The 17684-nt window shown below is 41.9% G+C and overlaps 1 protein-coding gene across 6 annotated transcripts in view; it reads right to left on the reverse strand.

Moving 5' to 3' along the window:
- Positions 1–17684, reverse strand: part of LOC143509563 (mitogen-activated protein kinase kinase kinase kinase 4-like) — a 76253-nt gene that overhangs the window by 40996 nt on the left and 17573 nt on the right. For 5 of the 6 annotated variants that reach the window (XR_013129706.1, XM_076998430.1, XM_076998427.1 and 2 more), the window contains exons 4-8: positions 11017–11142; positions 8656–8766; positions 6046–6136; positions 5242–5372; positions 4625–4679 (exon numbers count right to left, since the gene is read on the reverse strand). Coding sequence is in view for 5 of the 6 variants with exons in the window: in XM_076998430.1 (XP_076854545.1) it covers positions 4625–4679; positions 5242–5372; positions 6046–6136; positions 8656–8766; positions 11017–11142 (514 nt within the window). In the remaining variant the exon portion in view is untranslated. Of the gene's footprint in view, positions 1–4624; positions 4680–5241; positions 5373–6045; positions 6137–8655; positions 8767–11016; positions 11143–13321; positions 13455–17684 lie in introns of those variants that run through there. The other variant, XM_076998428.1, reaches the window with a different exon arrangement.

A 17684-nucleotide genomic window follows, 5' to 3' on the forward strand; every position in this document is an offset into this window, starting at 1 on the left:
TATATCACATTTAAAGAATGAAACCATTATCTATCTCCATGTGGAATATTCAGGGTATTAAATCATCCCTGTTTGGACACAAAACCACAAACACTGATTTCACAAACAACACAAAAGACAATGACATTATAATTCTCCAGGAAACCTGGAGTAAATCAGACTCAGTCACTCACTGTCCAATCTACATTCCTCCATGTGAATCCCCTTACTACAATGAAGATATTTTGCCCAGTCTCCATGATCAAATCAGCATCTTCCAGGCCCAGGGAAGTGTGCTGATCTGTGGAGATCTGAACGCACGTACCGGATCTCTACCTGATCTCAACACAGAACAAGGTAACAATCACATATTTGGATATCATTACCCAAGAAACTTGAATAATTTGCCCCGATATAATTCTGACACACAGACAAACAAGACTGGGAAGGACCTCCTGCAGCTCTGTCGAAATCTGGGTCTGTACATCGTCAACGGTAGGACACGAGGGGACTCTTTGGGGAGATACACCTTTTGCTCACCTCTTGGCAACAGTACAGTAGATTATGTCATAACAGATTTAGACCCTTTCTCTCTCAGTGCATTCATTGTTAAACCACTAACTCCTCTGTCTGATCACAGCCAAATCACTGTGTTCATTAAAAGGACAGAGAATAACAACACTGCACTCACACAGCCCAGTAAGCTGTTTAATATCAGGAGACCATACAGATGGGCCCAAAACAACGCAGAAGAGTTCCAGAAAGCAATCAGCACTCAAGAAATTCAAACACTTTTAGACACCTTTCTGGACACCACACACACTCACTGTAACGAAGGCATCAATCTTGCAGTTAAGAATATAAATCACATTTTTATTAAAACTGCCAAAATATGCAACCTAAGAAAATTAAGGAACAAACCAAATCCAACAGATAATAAGTGGTTTGATACAGAATGTCAAAACATCAGAAAAGTATTAAGAAAACTATCAAACCAAAAACACAAACTCCCAAACAATGCAGATTTACGCCTTCAGTACTGTGAAACACTGAAACTCTACAAACGTACACTCAGAATCAAAAAAGCTCAATATACACAACAACAACTGACACTAATTGAGGAGTCCATCAATACAAATAATTTTTGGAACCACTGGAACACTCTTAATAAACCTAAATCTGAAGAATTGGTTATCCAAAATAGTGACATATGGATAACACATTTTAAGTCACTCTATAATAAATTACCCAATACAATACCTGAACAAAAACATATAACTGAAAAACTTAACACATTAGAACGGACAATAAAACAGTTCCAGAATCCCCTGGACTCCCCCATTACTGAGCAGGAACTTAGAAATAAAATATCTACCTTAAAACCAAAAAAAGCAAGTGGGCCTGACGCCATTTTAAATGAAATGATAAAACATACAAGCAAAAAATTCCAATTAGCCATCCTCAAACTATTCAACATGATTCTGAGTGTAGGTCACTTCCCTGATATCTGGAATCAAGGACTTGTAACACCGATTTTCAAAAGCGGAGATAAATTCGACCCTAATAACTACCGAGGCATCTGTGTGAACAGTAATCTGGGGAAGCTACTCTGTAGTATCATTAATTCAAGACTTATAAACTTCCTTATGAAGCACAGTGTTTTGAGTAAAAGCCAGATTGGATTCATACCAAATCACCGCACATCAGATCATATTTACACCCTACACACCCTAATTGACCTACATGTTAACCAGAAAAAAGCCAAAATATTTGCATGTTTCATAGATTTTAAAAAAGCATTTGACACAATTTGGCACAATGGTCTATTTTACAAATTATTAGAAAGTGGTGTAGGGGGTAAAATATATGACATTATTAAATCCATGTACACAAATAATAGGTGCGGTATAAAGATTGGCAACAAAAGAAGCACATTCTTCTCCCAGGAGCGTGGAGTGAGACAAGGCTGTTGCTTAAGCCCAACATTATTCAACATATATATCAATGAATTGGCCATCATCTTAGAACGCTCTGCAGCACCTGGTCTCACTCTACATGACTCAGAAATCAAGTTTCTGCTCTATGCAGATGATCTGGTTCTGTTGTCCCCCACAGAGAAGGGGCTACAGCAGAACTTGGACCTGCTGGAGCAGTACTGCCAGACCTGGGCCCTGGCAGTGAACTTGAAAAAGACCAAAACAATAATCTTCCAAAAAAGAGCCAGATCTCAGGGAAGCACATCACATTTCACACTAGGGTCACAAACCTTAGAGTCCTGTACAGTCTACAATTACTTAGGTTTGAAGATTAGTTCAACTGGAAACTTCAATCCAGCAGTTAATGAACTGAGAGAGAAAGCACGCAGGGCATTCTATGCAATCAAACGGCAAATTCAAATTCAAATACCAATTCAAATTTGGCTAAAAATATTCCAGTCCGTCATAGAACCAATTCTATTGTATAGTAGTGAGGTGTGGGGGCCACTCGTAAACCACAATTTTGAACAATGGAACAGACACCCAATTGAAATAATGCACTCAGAATTTTGTAAAAGTATTCTGCACGTTCACAGGAAGACAACAAATAATGCCTGTAGAGCTGAATTAGGCCAATTCCCACTATTACTCAAAATTCAAAAAAGGAGTATCAAATATTGGCTACATGTTAAAAACAGTGACTCCCACTCCTACCACTACAAAGCCCTGCAATGCCAAGAGCTGAACAGAGAGAAGAGTCCCCTCACACAGCTGGTCCTGACACTAACCAACACTAACACTGTTCCACATCAGGACCAGACTGGAATACAACCAATCAGGCCAAACCAAATTATAACACTTCAAAAACAAAACTACATCACCCATTGGAACGCACAAACACAAGCACAAAACAAAATGCAGTGCTATCTGGCCCTAAAACGACAGTACACTGTAGCAGACTACCTGCTTACAGTGACTGATACTAAACACAGAACCACGTTGACAAAGTACAGACTTAGTGAACATAGCCTGGCCATCGAGACCGGCCGATACAAGAAATCATGGCTGCCCAGAGAGCAGAGACTCTGCCAACAGTGTAAAAGTGTAACTATAGAGACAGAGCTGCACTTCCTCACTGAATGTGAAACTTTTCAACAAATACGTCTTATGTACTTCACAAAATTTGAGCTGATTCACCCCAACTTTAAGTCCCTATCTAATAATGACAAACTCCCCATCCTCCTGGGAGAAAAGAAAGAAAGCAGCACTTTAGCGGGGAGATATGTATATACCCTACATAACATGAGGGACAGTGAGTAGCACACACACACACACACACATACACACACAAACACACACACACATACCCTGTTTGTAAACACACTGATTTATGTTGATCTATTTATTTATTTTTTCTCCTCTACTTTTGTTATTTATTTGCTTTCCTTTCTTTCACTTCTTCAACTTTAAATTCATGTTCAAGTTCATCATAATTAGAATTGTTCATATTTTTCAATGAGTTATTCATGTTGAATGATAACACTGCTTTGGCAATACTGTAACTGAATATGGTCATGCCAATAAAGCTTATCGAATTGAAATTGAAATTGAAATTGAAGAGAGGAGAGAGAGAGAGGAGAGAGAGAGAGGAGAGAGTAAGATGAGAGAGTGAGAGAGGAGAGTGTAAGAGAGGAGAGAGTAAGAGAGGAGAGAGTAAGAGAGGAGAGAGTGAGAGAGGAGAGAGTAAGAGAGGAGAGTGTAAGAGAGGAGAGTGTAAGAGAGGAGAGAGTGAGAGAGGAGAGAGTAAGAGAGGAGAGTGTAAGAGAGGAGAGAGGAGAGAGTGAGAGAGGAGAGAGTGTAAGAGAGGAGAGTGTAAGAGAGGAGAGTGTAAGAGAGGAGAGAGTAAGAGAGGAGAGAGTGAGACAGGAGAGAGTGAGAGAGGAGAAAGTAAGAGAGGAGAGAGTAAGAGAGGAGAGAGTAAAAGAGGAGAGAGTGAGAAAGGAGAGTGTAAGAGAGGAGAGAGTAAGAGAGGAGAGTGTAAGAGAGGAGAGAGTAAGAGAGGAGAGAGTGAGAGAGGAGAGAGTGAGAGAGGAGAGTGTAAGAGAGGAGAGAGTAAGAGAGGAGAGAGTGAGAAAGGAGAGTGAAAGAGAGGAGAGAGTAAGAGAGGAGAGAGTAAGAGAGGAGAGAGTAAGAGAGGAGAGAGTGAGAGAGGAGAGAGGGAGAGAGGAGAGAGTGTAAGAGAGGAGAGTGTAAGAGAGGAGAGAGTAAGAGAGGAGAGAGTAAGAGAGGAGAGAGTGAGAGAGGAGAGAGTAAGAGAGGAGAGAGTGAGAGAGGAGAAAGTAAGAGAGGAGAGAGTAAGAGAGGAGAGAGTAAGAGAGGAGAGAGTGTAAGAGAGGAGAGAGTAAGAGAGGAGAGAGTAAGAGGAGAGAGTGAGAGAGGAGAGTGTAAGAGAGGAGAGAGTAAGAGAGGAGAGAGTGAGAAAGGAGAGTGAAAGAGAGGAGAGAGTAAGAGAGGAGAGAGTGAGAGAGGAGAGAGTGTAAGAGAGGAGAGTGTAAGAGAGGAGAGTGTAAGAGAGGAGAGAGTAAGAGAGGAGAGAGTGAGAGAGGAGAGAGTACGAAAGGAGAGAGTACGAAAGGAGAGAGTGAGAGAGGAGAGTGAATCACACTTACGTGGTGCCCCCTCTGCCATCTCTATAGCCGTTATTCCACACGACCACAAATCACTCTGGATAGAATTGACAGTAACAAACAGTAAAGAGTGAGTTCACCATTGCCACTGTCTGAGCATTCAAACATCCTGATCAATCTTCTTTTTTAAACCTACAAATATAAACAAATCATGTTTTCCAGTCTTCCTTGTTGATCAAGGTGAACACAAAAAGAGCACTCTTGATTCTACTTTATAGCTATACAATGAAAAGGTTTTGGAAAAGAAGATTTATCCGGATTCCTAAAAACTCGAACTGAGTACAGTGAAAAGCACACTGGTGGCTGTATGTGACGTGCAATTCGCAATTAGTTCAAGCCTGTCAAACAGATGTTTTAGTTAAAGTCTGTCTGAAACAGAAGTTTTAGTTCAAGCTTGTCTGTAAACATATGCAGCTTTTTGACAGTCAAGCCAGGTAATGTGAAACAGACCTGAAGAAGTGATGATCACCAGCTTCTCCAACATAGTATATATTAGATGAAGAAATAAATAAAAAAAACCTCAGTTGCTAATCCTGGAGACGCCATGTATGCAAGTGTAGGTATGAACAAATATGCACACAAATACATGTAGTTCTTACCCTGTAGTCATAGGTAGCATCAGGGTTTTCATCACAGGCGATGACCTCAGGGGCCATCCAGTATGGTGTTCCAATGAAGGTGTTTCTCCGACCAACGGTTCTGTCCAGCTGGGCACTCACACCAAAGTCCACTGCCAAATTCATCAGAGCAAACTGATTCAAAGCACTTCCACACCAAGGAAAAGGGTCATATTCAGGTCCTGGGTTTATTCACAATGAAAGGTGAAAGCCTATATAATAACTAACAACCCATATTTAAGTCTTAGTTGTATGACTTAGAAATAGTCGTAGTTTACTAAAGAGTTGTGCCTTATGGAAAATGACAGAGAGAATCTTGATCAAATTTATTATGCAATGGTTATGTTAGTTGAAAGCTATAATCTGCTTTCTATTACACTTAATACAAATGTACAAAGTATGAAAAAAGTATGAATATTTCATGGTAATTATTTTTACACTTTTTAAATATAGTTCACTGGAATTTCTTCCCTTTTGTTTTAAACCCCCAGGATCCACAATCTCTTGGATACATGTATTTCTATCTCACATTCTCTCTTGGATCAATACATTTCTATCTCTCATTCTCTCTTTCTATCTCATTCTCTCTCTCATCTTGGTGGTACTATTATTAGATTAAGCCTTTGCTAATTTGATCTCACCGGTCACAAGGCCGGTGTCACATGTTCCTACTCCATCATCTTTATGATGTGTCTAAGCTGCGTGTGCATCATTTATTTTTTGTAGTGTTTCATTTCAAACTTTCATTCTCTTATATGGAATATGATTTGCAGTGTTTCATCTCACCTAATTTGACCTCTGCATTTTCAGTTAGTAGAACATTCTGGCCTTTAATATCTCTGTGTATGACATGATGGGCATGTAGATGGGCCAATCCCTGCAGAGAAACGCCCACACAGACACACACATCCACAGACACACGCATCCACAGACACACACCCACACACAGACGTGAGGCCGGAGAACAATAACATTACGGTACCAGTGTTTGTGTGAATGGGAGAACTAGTCCGTAGAGATACTGACAGTGAACGTGTTTTGGATCAGTACTACAGAACCCTGGACGTTTTCACAGCTCCATTATATATGAGTTAACAACACAACGACACAGATATGGGAATATTAATATTATTAATATTTATATTATAGAAATATTCTATGTATCTGGAATATATAATTAAGTACGGAACAATTGAGTTCCTCGTGCCCCCTTGAAATGGACAGACAAGATATGAACATGCTGTCATACCCAACCATTCACTAGGGTTAGAATGTTAGAGTTAGGGTGTTGGGGTTAAATGGACAGATGGGGTTCGGGTATTAGAGTTAGGGTTAAATGGACAGACAGGGTTAGGGTGTTAGGGTTAGGATGTTAGGGTTAGGGTGTTAGGGTTAAATGGACAGACAGGGTTAGGATGTTAGGGTTAGGGTGTTAGGGTTAAATGGACAGATAGGGTTAGGGTGTTAGGGTTAGGATGTTATGGTTAGGGTGTTAGGGTTAAATGGACAGACAGGGTTAGGATGTTAGGGTTAGGGTGTTAGGGTTAAATGGACAGATAGGGTTAGGGTGTTATGGTTAGGGTGTTATGGTTAGGGTGTTAGGGTTAGGATGTTAGGGTTAGGATGTTAGGGTTAGGGTGTTAGGGTTAAATGGACAGATAGGGTTAGGGTGTTAGGGTTAGGGTTAAATGGACAGATAGGGTTAGGGTGTTAGGGTTAGGGTGTTATGGTTAGGGTGTTAGGGTTAGGGTGTTAGGGCTAAATGGACAGATAGGGTTAGGGTGTTAGGGTTAGGGTGTTAGGGTTCGCTCACATACATAAATACTGTCAAATGTGGCATTCTGAACTTGAGCAACAAGGTCGTTCTTTCAAAGTCAAGTCAAAGTCAAAGTCAAAGTCAACTTTATTGTCATTCAGACTTTACACAAGTGCACAGCTGAACGAAATTGCGTTTCTCCAAACTCCAGTGTTAAAGCACCAGAGCCCAGAGTGGCCGCTGCAACTAGTGCGCCGCCGATTACGCAGAATGGGGGGATAAACATAGAGATAACATTAGGAGGAGACAAAAAAAATATGACCACAGATTATTCTCACGAACAGGACAACAGTCTGTGTGCATGCAAAAACAAGGTCGTTCTTTCATTGTAAAATGAATGGGGTGGAGTACAGAACCAAAACTATAAACAGTAAATGTTACAGGCATCAGTGTCAGTGAGTGTGATTGTGTTTGTTAATGTGAGGACAGTGTGTGTGAGTGAATGTGAGTGTGTGAGTGAGTGAGTGAATGTGAGTGAGTGAGTGAATGTGAGTGTGTGTGAGTGAGTGAGGGAGTGAGTGAATGTGAGTGTGTGAGTGAGTGAATGTGAGTGAGTGAATGTGAGTGTGGGAGTGAGTGAGTGAATGTGAGTGTGAGAGTGAGTGAGTGAATGTGAGTGTGGGAGTGAGTGAATGTGAGTGAGTGAATGTGAGTGTGGGAGTGAGTGAATGTGCGTGTGGGAGTGAGTGAATGTGAGTGTGTGAGTGAGTGAATGTGAGTGTGTGAGTGAGTGAATGTGGAGTGTGTGAGTGAGTGTGTGAGTGAGTGAGTGAGTGAGTGAATGTGAGTGTGGGAGTGAGTGTGGGAGTGAGTGAATGTGAGTGAGGGAGTGAGTGAGTGAATGTGAGTGTGGGAGTGAGTGAATGTGAGTGTGTGAGTGTGTGAGTGAGGGAGTGAGTGAGTGAATGTGAGTGTGTGAGTGAGTGTATGTGAGTGAGTGAATGTGAGTGTGGGAGTGAGTGAGTGAATGTGAGTGTGGGAGTGAGTGAATGTGAGTGTGTGAGTGAGTGAGTGAATGTGAGTGTGTGAATGTGAGTGTGTGAGTGAATGTGAGTGTGGGAGTGAGTGTGGGAGTGAGTGTGGGAGTGAGTGTGGGAGTGAGGGAGTGAGTGAGTGAATGTGAGTGTGGGAGTGAGTGAATGTGAGTGAGGGAGTGAGTGAATGTGAGTGTGTGAGTGAGTGAGTGAGTGAGTGAATGTGAGTGAGTGAGTGAATGTGAGTGTGGGAGTGAGGGAGTGAGTGAGTGAGTGAGTGAGTGAATGTGAGTGAGGGAGTGAGTGAGTGAATGTGAGTGTGGGAGTGAGTGAATGTGAGTGAGGGAGTGAGTGAATGTGAGTGAGGGAGTGAGTGAATGTGAGTGTGTAAGTGAGTGAGTGAATGTGAGTGAGGGAGTGAGTGAATGTGAGTGAATGAGGGAGTGAATGTGAGTGTGTGAGTGAGTGAGTGAGTGAGTGAGTAAATGTGAGTGTGTGAGTGAGTGTGTGAGTGAGTGTGGGAGTGAGTGAGTGAGTGAATGTGAGTGAATGTGAGTGTGTGAGTGAGTGTGGGAGTGAGTGAGGGAGTGAGTGAATGTGTGGTACCCTGAGGATCTCTCGAGAGATGTACGCAATCCAGTCTTCCTTCAGTGTGTTCCCTTTAGTGTTCTTCACCAGATCTGTGATTGACCCAGCACCACAGAACTCCATCACCAGCTTCACATGGTGGTCATGGTAACAACACACACACACACACACACAAACACACACACACACACACACACACACACAGTCAGAACACTACGTGCCATCTTAAAAAAACACAAAACTCCATTAAATTGTTCCTGTACCTCCAAGGCATTATGATATATACTGTATATAAATTATAGCACTTTGTTTGCACAGCTGATGATGGACCTGTCTGAAATTCGCTGTTTCTCTGGAAATGTTGTCTACTTCACTACACTTTACAATGCTGCTTGAAAGTTTGTGAAATTCCTGAGTAGTTTAGATTTTTCTGTTGTTTAACCACGATTCTCTTATGTCAACATCACCTGTTTTTGTATATGAAATTGATGAATTTATTTTCATCAATTCCATTTACTTGTTTTAAGGGAAATGTGTCTTCAGCAAATGACATGAAACATGGAATCAGAGCAGAGTGTAAAACTAAATGAACCACAGCTGAATTGGTAAAGTCAAATTAGGTAAAAGACTCAGGTGAAACACACGTGAGTGCTCAAAAGTAATCAAGCAGGCCAATCAAATGAGACATCATTGGGGAAAATATTTTCGAAACTGATTAGAAGCGAGAGGAAACCAACCAAACCACTGTTGTGCTGTAAAGGCGCAAAGCACACAGATCAACAATACTGAGAGGAAATGAGACATCTGACGACATCAGAGAGAAGGTGATGAAGCCCATCAGTCTGGGTAAAGCTACAACACCATCTCCAAAAGAGTCCAGCTCCACCCATCCACTGTAAGACAGATCATTTACAAGTGGAGGCCACTCAGCATCAACACAACTCTGTCCAGAAGTGGACGGACATCAAAACTTACACCAAGAAGCACCAGACTAATAATTCAGGTAAAGGCCACACACACACCACACACACACAAATCACCTCCAGAGAGTTGCTGACCTCTCTGGCACCATCTGGGATAACCGTACATGCATCTACAATCAGGTGAAACATCAATACACATGGCGTTCATGAGAGAGTTGCTAGAAGGAAGCCTCTGCTCTCAAGAAAGTTGCCAGTTTAAATGCCAGAGAGCTTTTTGGACAAAGCAGTGGCTTTCTAGAAGTCCGTTCTCTCTCTCTCTCTCTCTCTCTCTCTCTCTCTCTCTCTCTCTCTCTCTCTCTCTCTCTCTCTCTCTCTCTCTCTCTCTCTCTCCTCTCTCTCTCTCTCTCTCTCTCTCTCTCTCCATGTTTGGAGAAAAATCAACACTGCAAATAAAGGAAAGAACCTCCTCCGAATAGTGTAGCATGGTGGTAGAAATGTGATGGTCTGGGCATGTTTTTTTCTGCCTGTGGACCTGAACAACTACATATTATCCAGGAACCATCAATTCCCAGAGGACCATCAACAAATTCTTGACCAGAATCTCCTGCTATCAGTCACTGAGTTAAATGGATTATCAGCAAGACAATGACGCATTCCAGCAAAACTACCAAGGAACGGCTCTGGATTGGCCCAAAGTCCGGACCTCCATCCCAAAGAAATGCTGTGGCAAAATCTGAAGCAGCCGGTACAGATGTTCCTCCAACGTCTCTGAACTGGCAGAGTTCTGGAAGGAGGAGTGGGCAAGAATCCAAAAAAGTAGATGTGATACACTTGTTTGTGGTTACAGACGTTTATTTGAAGTAATGGCTACAAAAGCAGGTGTGACAAGCTACTAACTAAAATTAGCTTCTTTTTTTGCACTTGGCAGATTTCTTGTTTTTGGGAGAGAAATTACTTTTGTTGAATAAAGAATGAAGAATAAAGAGGGACATCTTTTATCTGTGTGTCCCTTATTTGTAAGGTCTACTTTACAGATTGAGATTTTGATGTTCATTTCACAAGATTATTTTATTTTTAGAAAACCATGTTTGTGATGATTTACAAACCTTCATGCATCACATGTAAAGATGCAGTTGTACAAATGCAGTTTTTGCCAGTAACTGCACAAATGCACAAACCTTACATCTTTTTTCTGCTGGCCAGACTGGTCAGTGTCTGGACAGACTTTGATTATTTCACAACTGTATAAACCAGAGATGTTGAACCACAGAAAGGTGGTGTCACTGCAGGATTTAAATTGAAGCAGGAGTTGTACCTGATTAATCATTTGATGACTGAAACCAACTGATTAAAACATGGAATCAAATGCGCTGTTGCTTGGTTAGACTGAAAACCTGTAGTCACACCTGTACTGACCCAGAGCTGAATTCAGTTCAGGGTTAGATATTGTACTCACCCACAGCTGGTCATCATGGCCTGGAGGACTCTTTTTGATGAAGGCACCATAGTAGGTGGCAATGTTTCGATGGTGTGAGTATTTCTTCAGCATATTAATCTCCAACTTAATTTCCTCCTCTTCATCCTAGATTCAGCCCAATATACACACACACACACACACACACACACACACACACATACCCGCATACACCACACACAGACACAGCAAGAGAAAAAAAGTGTGTGAGCATAAGAGACAACCAGTGAACAAGACTATATGAGTAATAGTTGTAATAAACCTCAAATTGAAATGAAGGCACACTCCCGTGAGATAACAGCAAGGATAAACATTTATACTTTTTAATACATTTATACTAATTTATTTATACTTAAATTTATACAGATAACACAAATATGGAAAACACGTCAACACTTCCCTCAGACTTTTCCAGGACTCATTTCTTTTATGAGGTTCTGTAAGGCAGTTCAAGTTTCTGCTTAGAGTTAATATACAGTTTCATAAGATAATTTGTTATTGTGCTAATTTGTAATCTTTTGTTTTTACTTAAAAATTTTATTTTTAGCTAAATGAGCATGTACTTTATAATCAGAGGTCTGTAGAATTTTTTAATGTAAATTAAATTTTACTGAATTTTAAAAAATGTAATGAAAACTAGCTGTCAGAAATGAAAATAGTATCGATCCTGATCTGATCATTGTTGCGCCCATCATAAGTGTTTTTCTAAGACTCTGGTGGCTTTATTCATTGGAATACAGTATGGATAAACGACAGTATGGATAAATGACTTGTAGTCAAGCCGAGGAAACAAGTAGAAACAGGAACATTCTGCACTGACAACATGCATGTCAAGCTCAGATAATCCAGGGAGAGTGAACTGCAGTGGTCAGTGTGAGAGGAGATGAGGGCATGAATGATCTTTTACATCAGAGTTAGCAATATTCCTAGGTTGAAAGAAATACAGTTCTGGGAGTTTATTTTTCAAACTAAAGAGTGGAATAAAAAATAATGCACATTGGATTATATCTAATAAGCCTAAATAATATATTAAGATCTAACTTGTCCTAGTGGTGCTATAATTTTGGTTAAATAAAAGTGTTCGCTACAAAACCTGTACATAATCTATTCTAAAATTAAAAGTTTTGTTACTTATGGACTAAGTAATGACATACATAGATATACTGTTTTACAAGTGTTTTTTACACTTTCAATTTTGAAGATGAAATGGCATCTATAGTCTAAGATTTCAGCCTCCAAGTTCATTTTGTTCTAAATGCATAAACTTAAACTCTACATTTGGTACTTTAAATAGTTTATTTAATCAACAATGTTTAATATATAAAATATAAGATGTAATATTTGTTGTAAATTAAAGATTTTAAAATAAGATGAATGAGTAGAGTAATGCAATAAATAATGAGTAGTGAAAAATGAATGTTTTTCAATTAAAACAATAATTAAACAATAGGCCCATTATAAGTCATCATGACACATTAAAGGAATATCCGGCCGTCTGTTCTAAGTAATCTGTTGAGTAGCTGCCAACACAAGCACTTCCATACATAATCCAACTAAAGAATGATCATGATGCTGTAGTCTGACACAGATGCCTGGGTGGACATTACCTCTTCCTTACCAAACACTCCATAATATGGAGGACTAAGACAAACAAATACAAAATGGAACCATAATTAATTGATTGATTAATGTGCAACTGGTTTTGGATGTAAAAGCAGCAGATAAACAATTTAATAATGACTGAGTGACCGGCAGACAAGGCACAGGGTCTGGTTCAGGTAGGGTGCAAAGAAGTAGCATGTGTTTATGTAATCTAAAAACTATTTACAGGAACAAACTAAGACATAAAAAAACCAAAATGTGATAGGTCACAAGTTCCTCACATCAATTGGCACAGTTCAATCATCAAGATACTTTCTTACTTTCAGCATTACATGCTCTCTCACAAAAAAAAACCTCAAACAATTAACATCAGGCCTTTTATAGTGCTACCCAGGAGTGGTGTGATGTCACTTCCTTGATTTTTGGCGGGAAACCCAACCTATAAAAGCTCTCTACAGAACCCATTGTTTTCTAAACCAGACAACATGGCTGCCTTCTTCTGCATACAATCACCATCTTTCGTTTAAATTGCTCAAATAAAATTCCCACATTTCCCAACTTTTTCTTTTTCTGTGCAGGTTCTCCCTTGGTAAACTGATGAAAATTACTCATTAAAATGTTAATTAAATCCTATGCGTCTTCATTTAGTTATCAACTTAAAACATCATGAAACCAATGTCCATACTTATGTGTTGTGTACACCGTGGTGGAGGGCAGCTCCATCACATCCCCTCCCCCATCTCCAGCTGATGGACGGGGCTGGAAGACAAGCCATCAGCAGCTCTGGACAATGCGTCTGCCACCACATTTGAAACGCCTGTCCTGTATTTAACAGTATAGTTATAAGGTTGCAAAGGAAGATACCACCTAGTGACTCATTTTGTCCAACCATACAAGAGCTCAGTGGTCTGTCTCCAGTACAAAGTGTCTACCCAATAGGTAGTACCTAAAAGAGTCCACTGCTCATTTCACTGCCAGATACTCCTTCTCAATCGTGGAGTACCGTGTCTCCCGCGGACAGTTTCCAGCTGATAAAAGCCACTGGTCGTCAATCCTCACCATCACCCTGCAATAAAACTGCCCCCAGTCCAATACCTGAGGCATCCGTTTGCAGAACAAAGGGTTTGTCAAAGTCAGGACTCTGCAAAACTGCATTCTCCCATAGAGCCCCTTCAGGTCCCTGAACGCCTGTTCACATTCCTCTGTCCGTTTCACACTGCCTGCTGCTGATTTCTTTGTGAGGCTGGTAAGGGCTGCTGCTCTGGTGGAGAACTGAGGTATAAACTTTCTATACCACCCCACCAGCCCTAGGAACGACCGCACTCTCCTCTTAGTGGTGGGTGCTGGAAATGACTGTATCGCTTCCACCTTCTCCACTTGTGATCGCACCAGCCCATCACCCAACACGAATCCCAGGTACATGATCTGGTGCTTGGCAACCACGCATTTCTGGGGGTTAATGGTTAATCTGGTCTTTTAGATCCTATAGAGTATGTCCTTGAGATGTGCCATATGGTCCTTCCAGGTGTGGCTGAAGATGGGCACATCATCCAGCTATGCTGCTGCATAGTCTGTTGTACCTTCTAGAATCTTATCCATCAACCTCTGGAATGTTGCTGGTGCCCCCTGTAGGCCAAACTGCATCACCGTGAACTGGAACATCAGATAGTATCACCTCTAGTCCCGGCCTGAACTCTCGCGTGCGAGCTTTCCGGTCATGCCACGTTCTTTGGCTGCACTGTGCCTTCCACAGATGATCCTGGGCCAGTGCTGTCATCTCCTCCATCTTCTCCCTCATCTTTATCACATATGTCACCACATTCTCTCCAGTGGACTTAGGCTCCTCGCACTGTTCTTTCAAGAGGTCTAATGGGCCCCTTATATGACTTCCATACAGCAACTCGAAGGGGGAAAATCCTGTGGATGCCTGTGGCATTGCTTTGAGAGTCTGGTTGAATCGTTCCACCAAGCCACCTTTTTGCGGGTGATAGGGGGAGGTCTTAATGCCATGTATGCCTAGTAGCTTATAGACATCTCACAATAATCTAGACCGAAAATTTGCACCCTGATCTGTCGAAATTTCCCGAGGGAGACCTACCCTTGAGAACAGATGTAAAAGAACATTAGCTATCTGTCTAGCCTTAACATTTCGTAACGGAAAAGCTTCAGGGTATCGGGTGGCATAGTGACATATGACTAAAATATACTTATTCCCTGACTTACTCCTTTCCAATGGGCCCACTTTGTCCAATCCTATCTGCTTAAATGGAGTTTCAATAATAGGAAGAGGATGCAAATGTGCTGTAGGGACTGATCTGCCTGACGTTATTTGGCACTCCTGACATGTTCTACAGTATTCAGTCACATCTGTGTATAAATTTGGCCATGTAAAACATGCACCAATACGAGCTAGTGTTTTATTATTTACCTAGATGTCCTGCCCAAGGTATGGAATGCCCCAGTTTCATTACTGTTAGCCTCATGGCTGCTGGAACAAATAGGAGCTCAAGTTCACCTTTACGCTGGTATAGAATACCTTTTCTCACCATATACACTTCTTCATCTAGACCTGTGCTCTTCTGTTTCACACCATCAATCTCTGACACCTTACTGAACCATGGCTGCAACGTTGGATCCTGACTCTGCAGTATGGCAATATTTGAGGGTATAGGGCAGGCGTACTCAACTAAATTTGTCCGCGGTCCAATTTTGGCAGATACCTGTGCCCTGAGGTCCGGTGCGGCGGGGGTGGCGAACGTAAGTTGTTGAGCGGGGGGGGGGGGGGGGGGGGGGGGTACGGTGCGCGAACGGTGGAGGTGTTTATACTTTCGCGAGCGTCACTGCAGTGTTCTCCGAAACGATAGGCATTTTGTCCGATACGATATGTGGTAGAAACACCCCTCAAAACAGGGGAATGAACATTTACCTGACCAATTTTAATGTTGCTATATGTTTCAGGTTTGAAAAGTGCTGGAATTTAGGTTAAAGTACTTTAAAATGCTTGAAATTGTAACTACTTGGTTTCACAACAAATAGCTGTCTGACTGAATAGTTCTCTTGTATTAGGTTAACAAATACGAGCCTCTTGTAATTCCAGGACGAAACATGAGAGAACGTGAAGACGTGAAGATTGGGCGTTTTTTAAATAAACAACCATTAAATAATGTGATAAAAAAGCGAATTATTTCGAGTATATGTATAAATATTTAACTTAATTATGTTTAACATGCTGGGAAATATTGAAATGGACCTTGAAAGTGACGTACAAGTGCTTTAATTCCACCTTATAAAGGTGTATGAACCCTGAAAACGTGACTTTGTTCATTGCGCTGAAGCGCGGCGCAAAGTTACAAAATTCGAGAGATGCACGACCTCTCGAACCGACAGCGCGCGAGACACTCGCGCACACGCGGAGCCACAGCGATTACGTCATTTTCGCCGCGCGGACCCTCGCGCCGCTCGCGAAGCGTCAACCAGGCAGGCTTGTTGTAGAGCGGGGTGGCGAACGTAAGTTGTTGAGCGGGGGTGGCAAACGTAACACTCGTGACGGAGTGTTTTTTCAATAGCCCTGAAATAAATGCTACGGTTTTGTTTTGGTCCGTATCCAGTTAATCAGGAATGAGATTGGGTCCGGACAGGACTGCGTTCGGGTCCGGATCCGGACCGCGGTCCGCCAGTTGAGTACCCCTGGTATAGGGGATCCACCGGGGTCTCTGGTTCTGGTGTGGGCTCTTCCTGGTCTATGTGTGTGGTTCTGGTGTGGGCTCTTCCTGGTCTATGTGTGTGGTTCTGGTGTGGGCTCTTCCTGGTCTATATGTGTGGTTCTGGTGTGGGCTCTTCCTGGTCTATATGTGTGGTTCTGGTGTGGGCTCTTCCTGGTCTATATGTGTGGTGCTTAAGAACTTTTCCCTGTGTCTCTGTGCTTTGGTTTTGACTGACTTGCAGGAGTCTACCTCTATTTCACGGTAATTTGAAACGGTAACTCTGCTAGAGCTTCTCTTGCCCTCTGTGCTCTTGTCACTACCAAACATTGTTCACTTTTGGGGAGCAGGTCTACCATAATTGAAATGTCCCTGCCTAAAACTACTGGGTATGGTAACTGAGCTGCTAATGCTACTATTATGAGAAATGTTTGGACATCTACGGTTAAATTACCTTCTGCTGTAGGATAACTTCTTTCATTCCCATGTACACAGCTCACATTTACTCTGCTCTCACTCCAGTCTTCCCTAGGAACCAGGCTTTCCCTCACTAATGTCTGTGAACTGTGTCAATCAAAGCATTCTCCTGCTGACCATTTACCAGTACCGAAACAGTGGGGCCCATTTCCTGCCCAACTACTACCTCGGATTCTGGTCTAGGGACTGTGCACAACAGGGTTGACTTGTGCTTCCTACGGTTTTGTGTGACCTAACTCTCCACAGTAGAAGCATCTAACCTCTTTACTGGTTCTTGTTAGCCTGTCATCTTGAGGTGTTTTGGATAGTGTTGTGGGTGCACAATGCCTACTGTGAACATATGTTCTGCTATTAGCATGACCAAGGCCCCCATTTCCCCTTACAGACTTACGGCTGGAGTGTAGATCATAGCTGAAGTTGTTTGGTTTTTGACTCCTCCTTGCAGAGATGAACACTTCCGCCATCTGTACTGCCTCCTCAGCTGTCTTGGGGTTTTGGTCCTTGATCCACACCTGCATCTCTGGGTTCACCATTCGCAGAAATTGCTCCATAATCATCATCTCAGATCTCCTTTACTGTTTCCTGTTCCGGTCTGACCCATTTTGAGAACAGCTCCTTTAGGCGGACATACAGTTCACGCGGAGTCTCCCCAGGATACATTTCCGTTGCCCGAAAACCTCTAGCGGTCCTCTATAGGTCCTGTGTGATTTCATACTTGGCAAGGATCGCTGCCTTGACTTTGTCATAGTCCTCTGCATGGTCACTGTCCATCTCCACATATGCACTTCGGGCCATCCCGGTAAGCAGAGGAACTAACCGAATGGCCCAGTCCTCTTTGTGCCAGCGACAGACCTTTGCAATTTGCTCAAA

The sequence above is a fragment of the Brachyhypopomus gauderio genome, chromosome 3 (assembly GCF_052324685.1).
Source record: "Brachyhypopomus gauderio isolate BG-103 chromosome 3, BGAUD_0.2, whole genome shotgun sequence".
Lineage (NCBI taxonomy): Eukaryota > Metazoa > Chordata > Actinopteri > Gymnotiformes > Hypopomidae > Brachyhypopomus > Brachyhypopomus gauderio.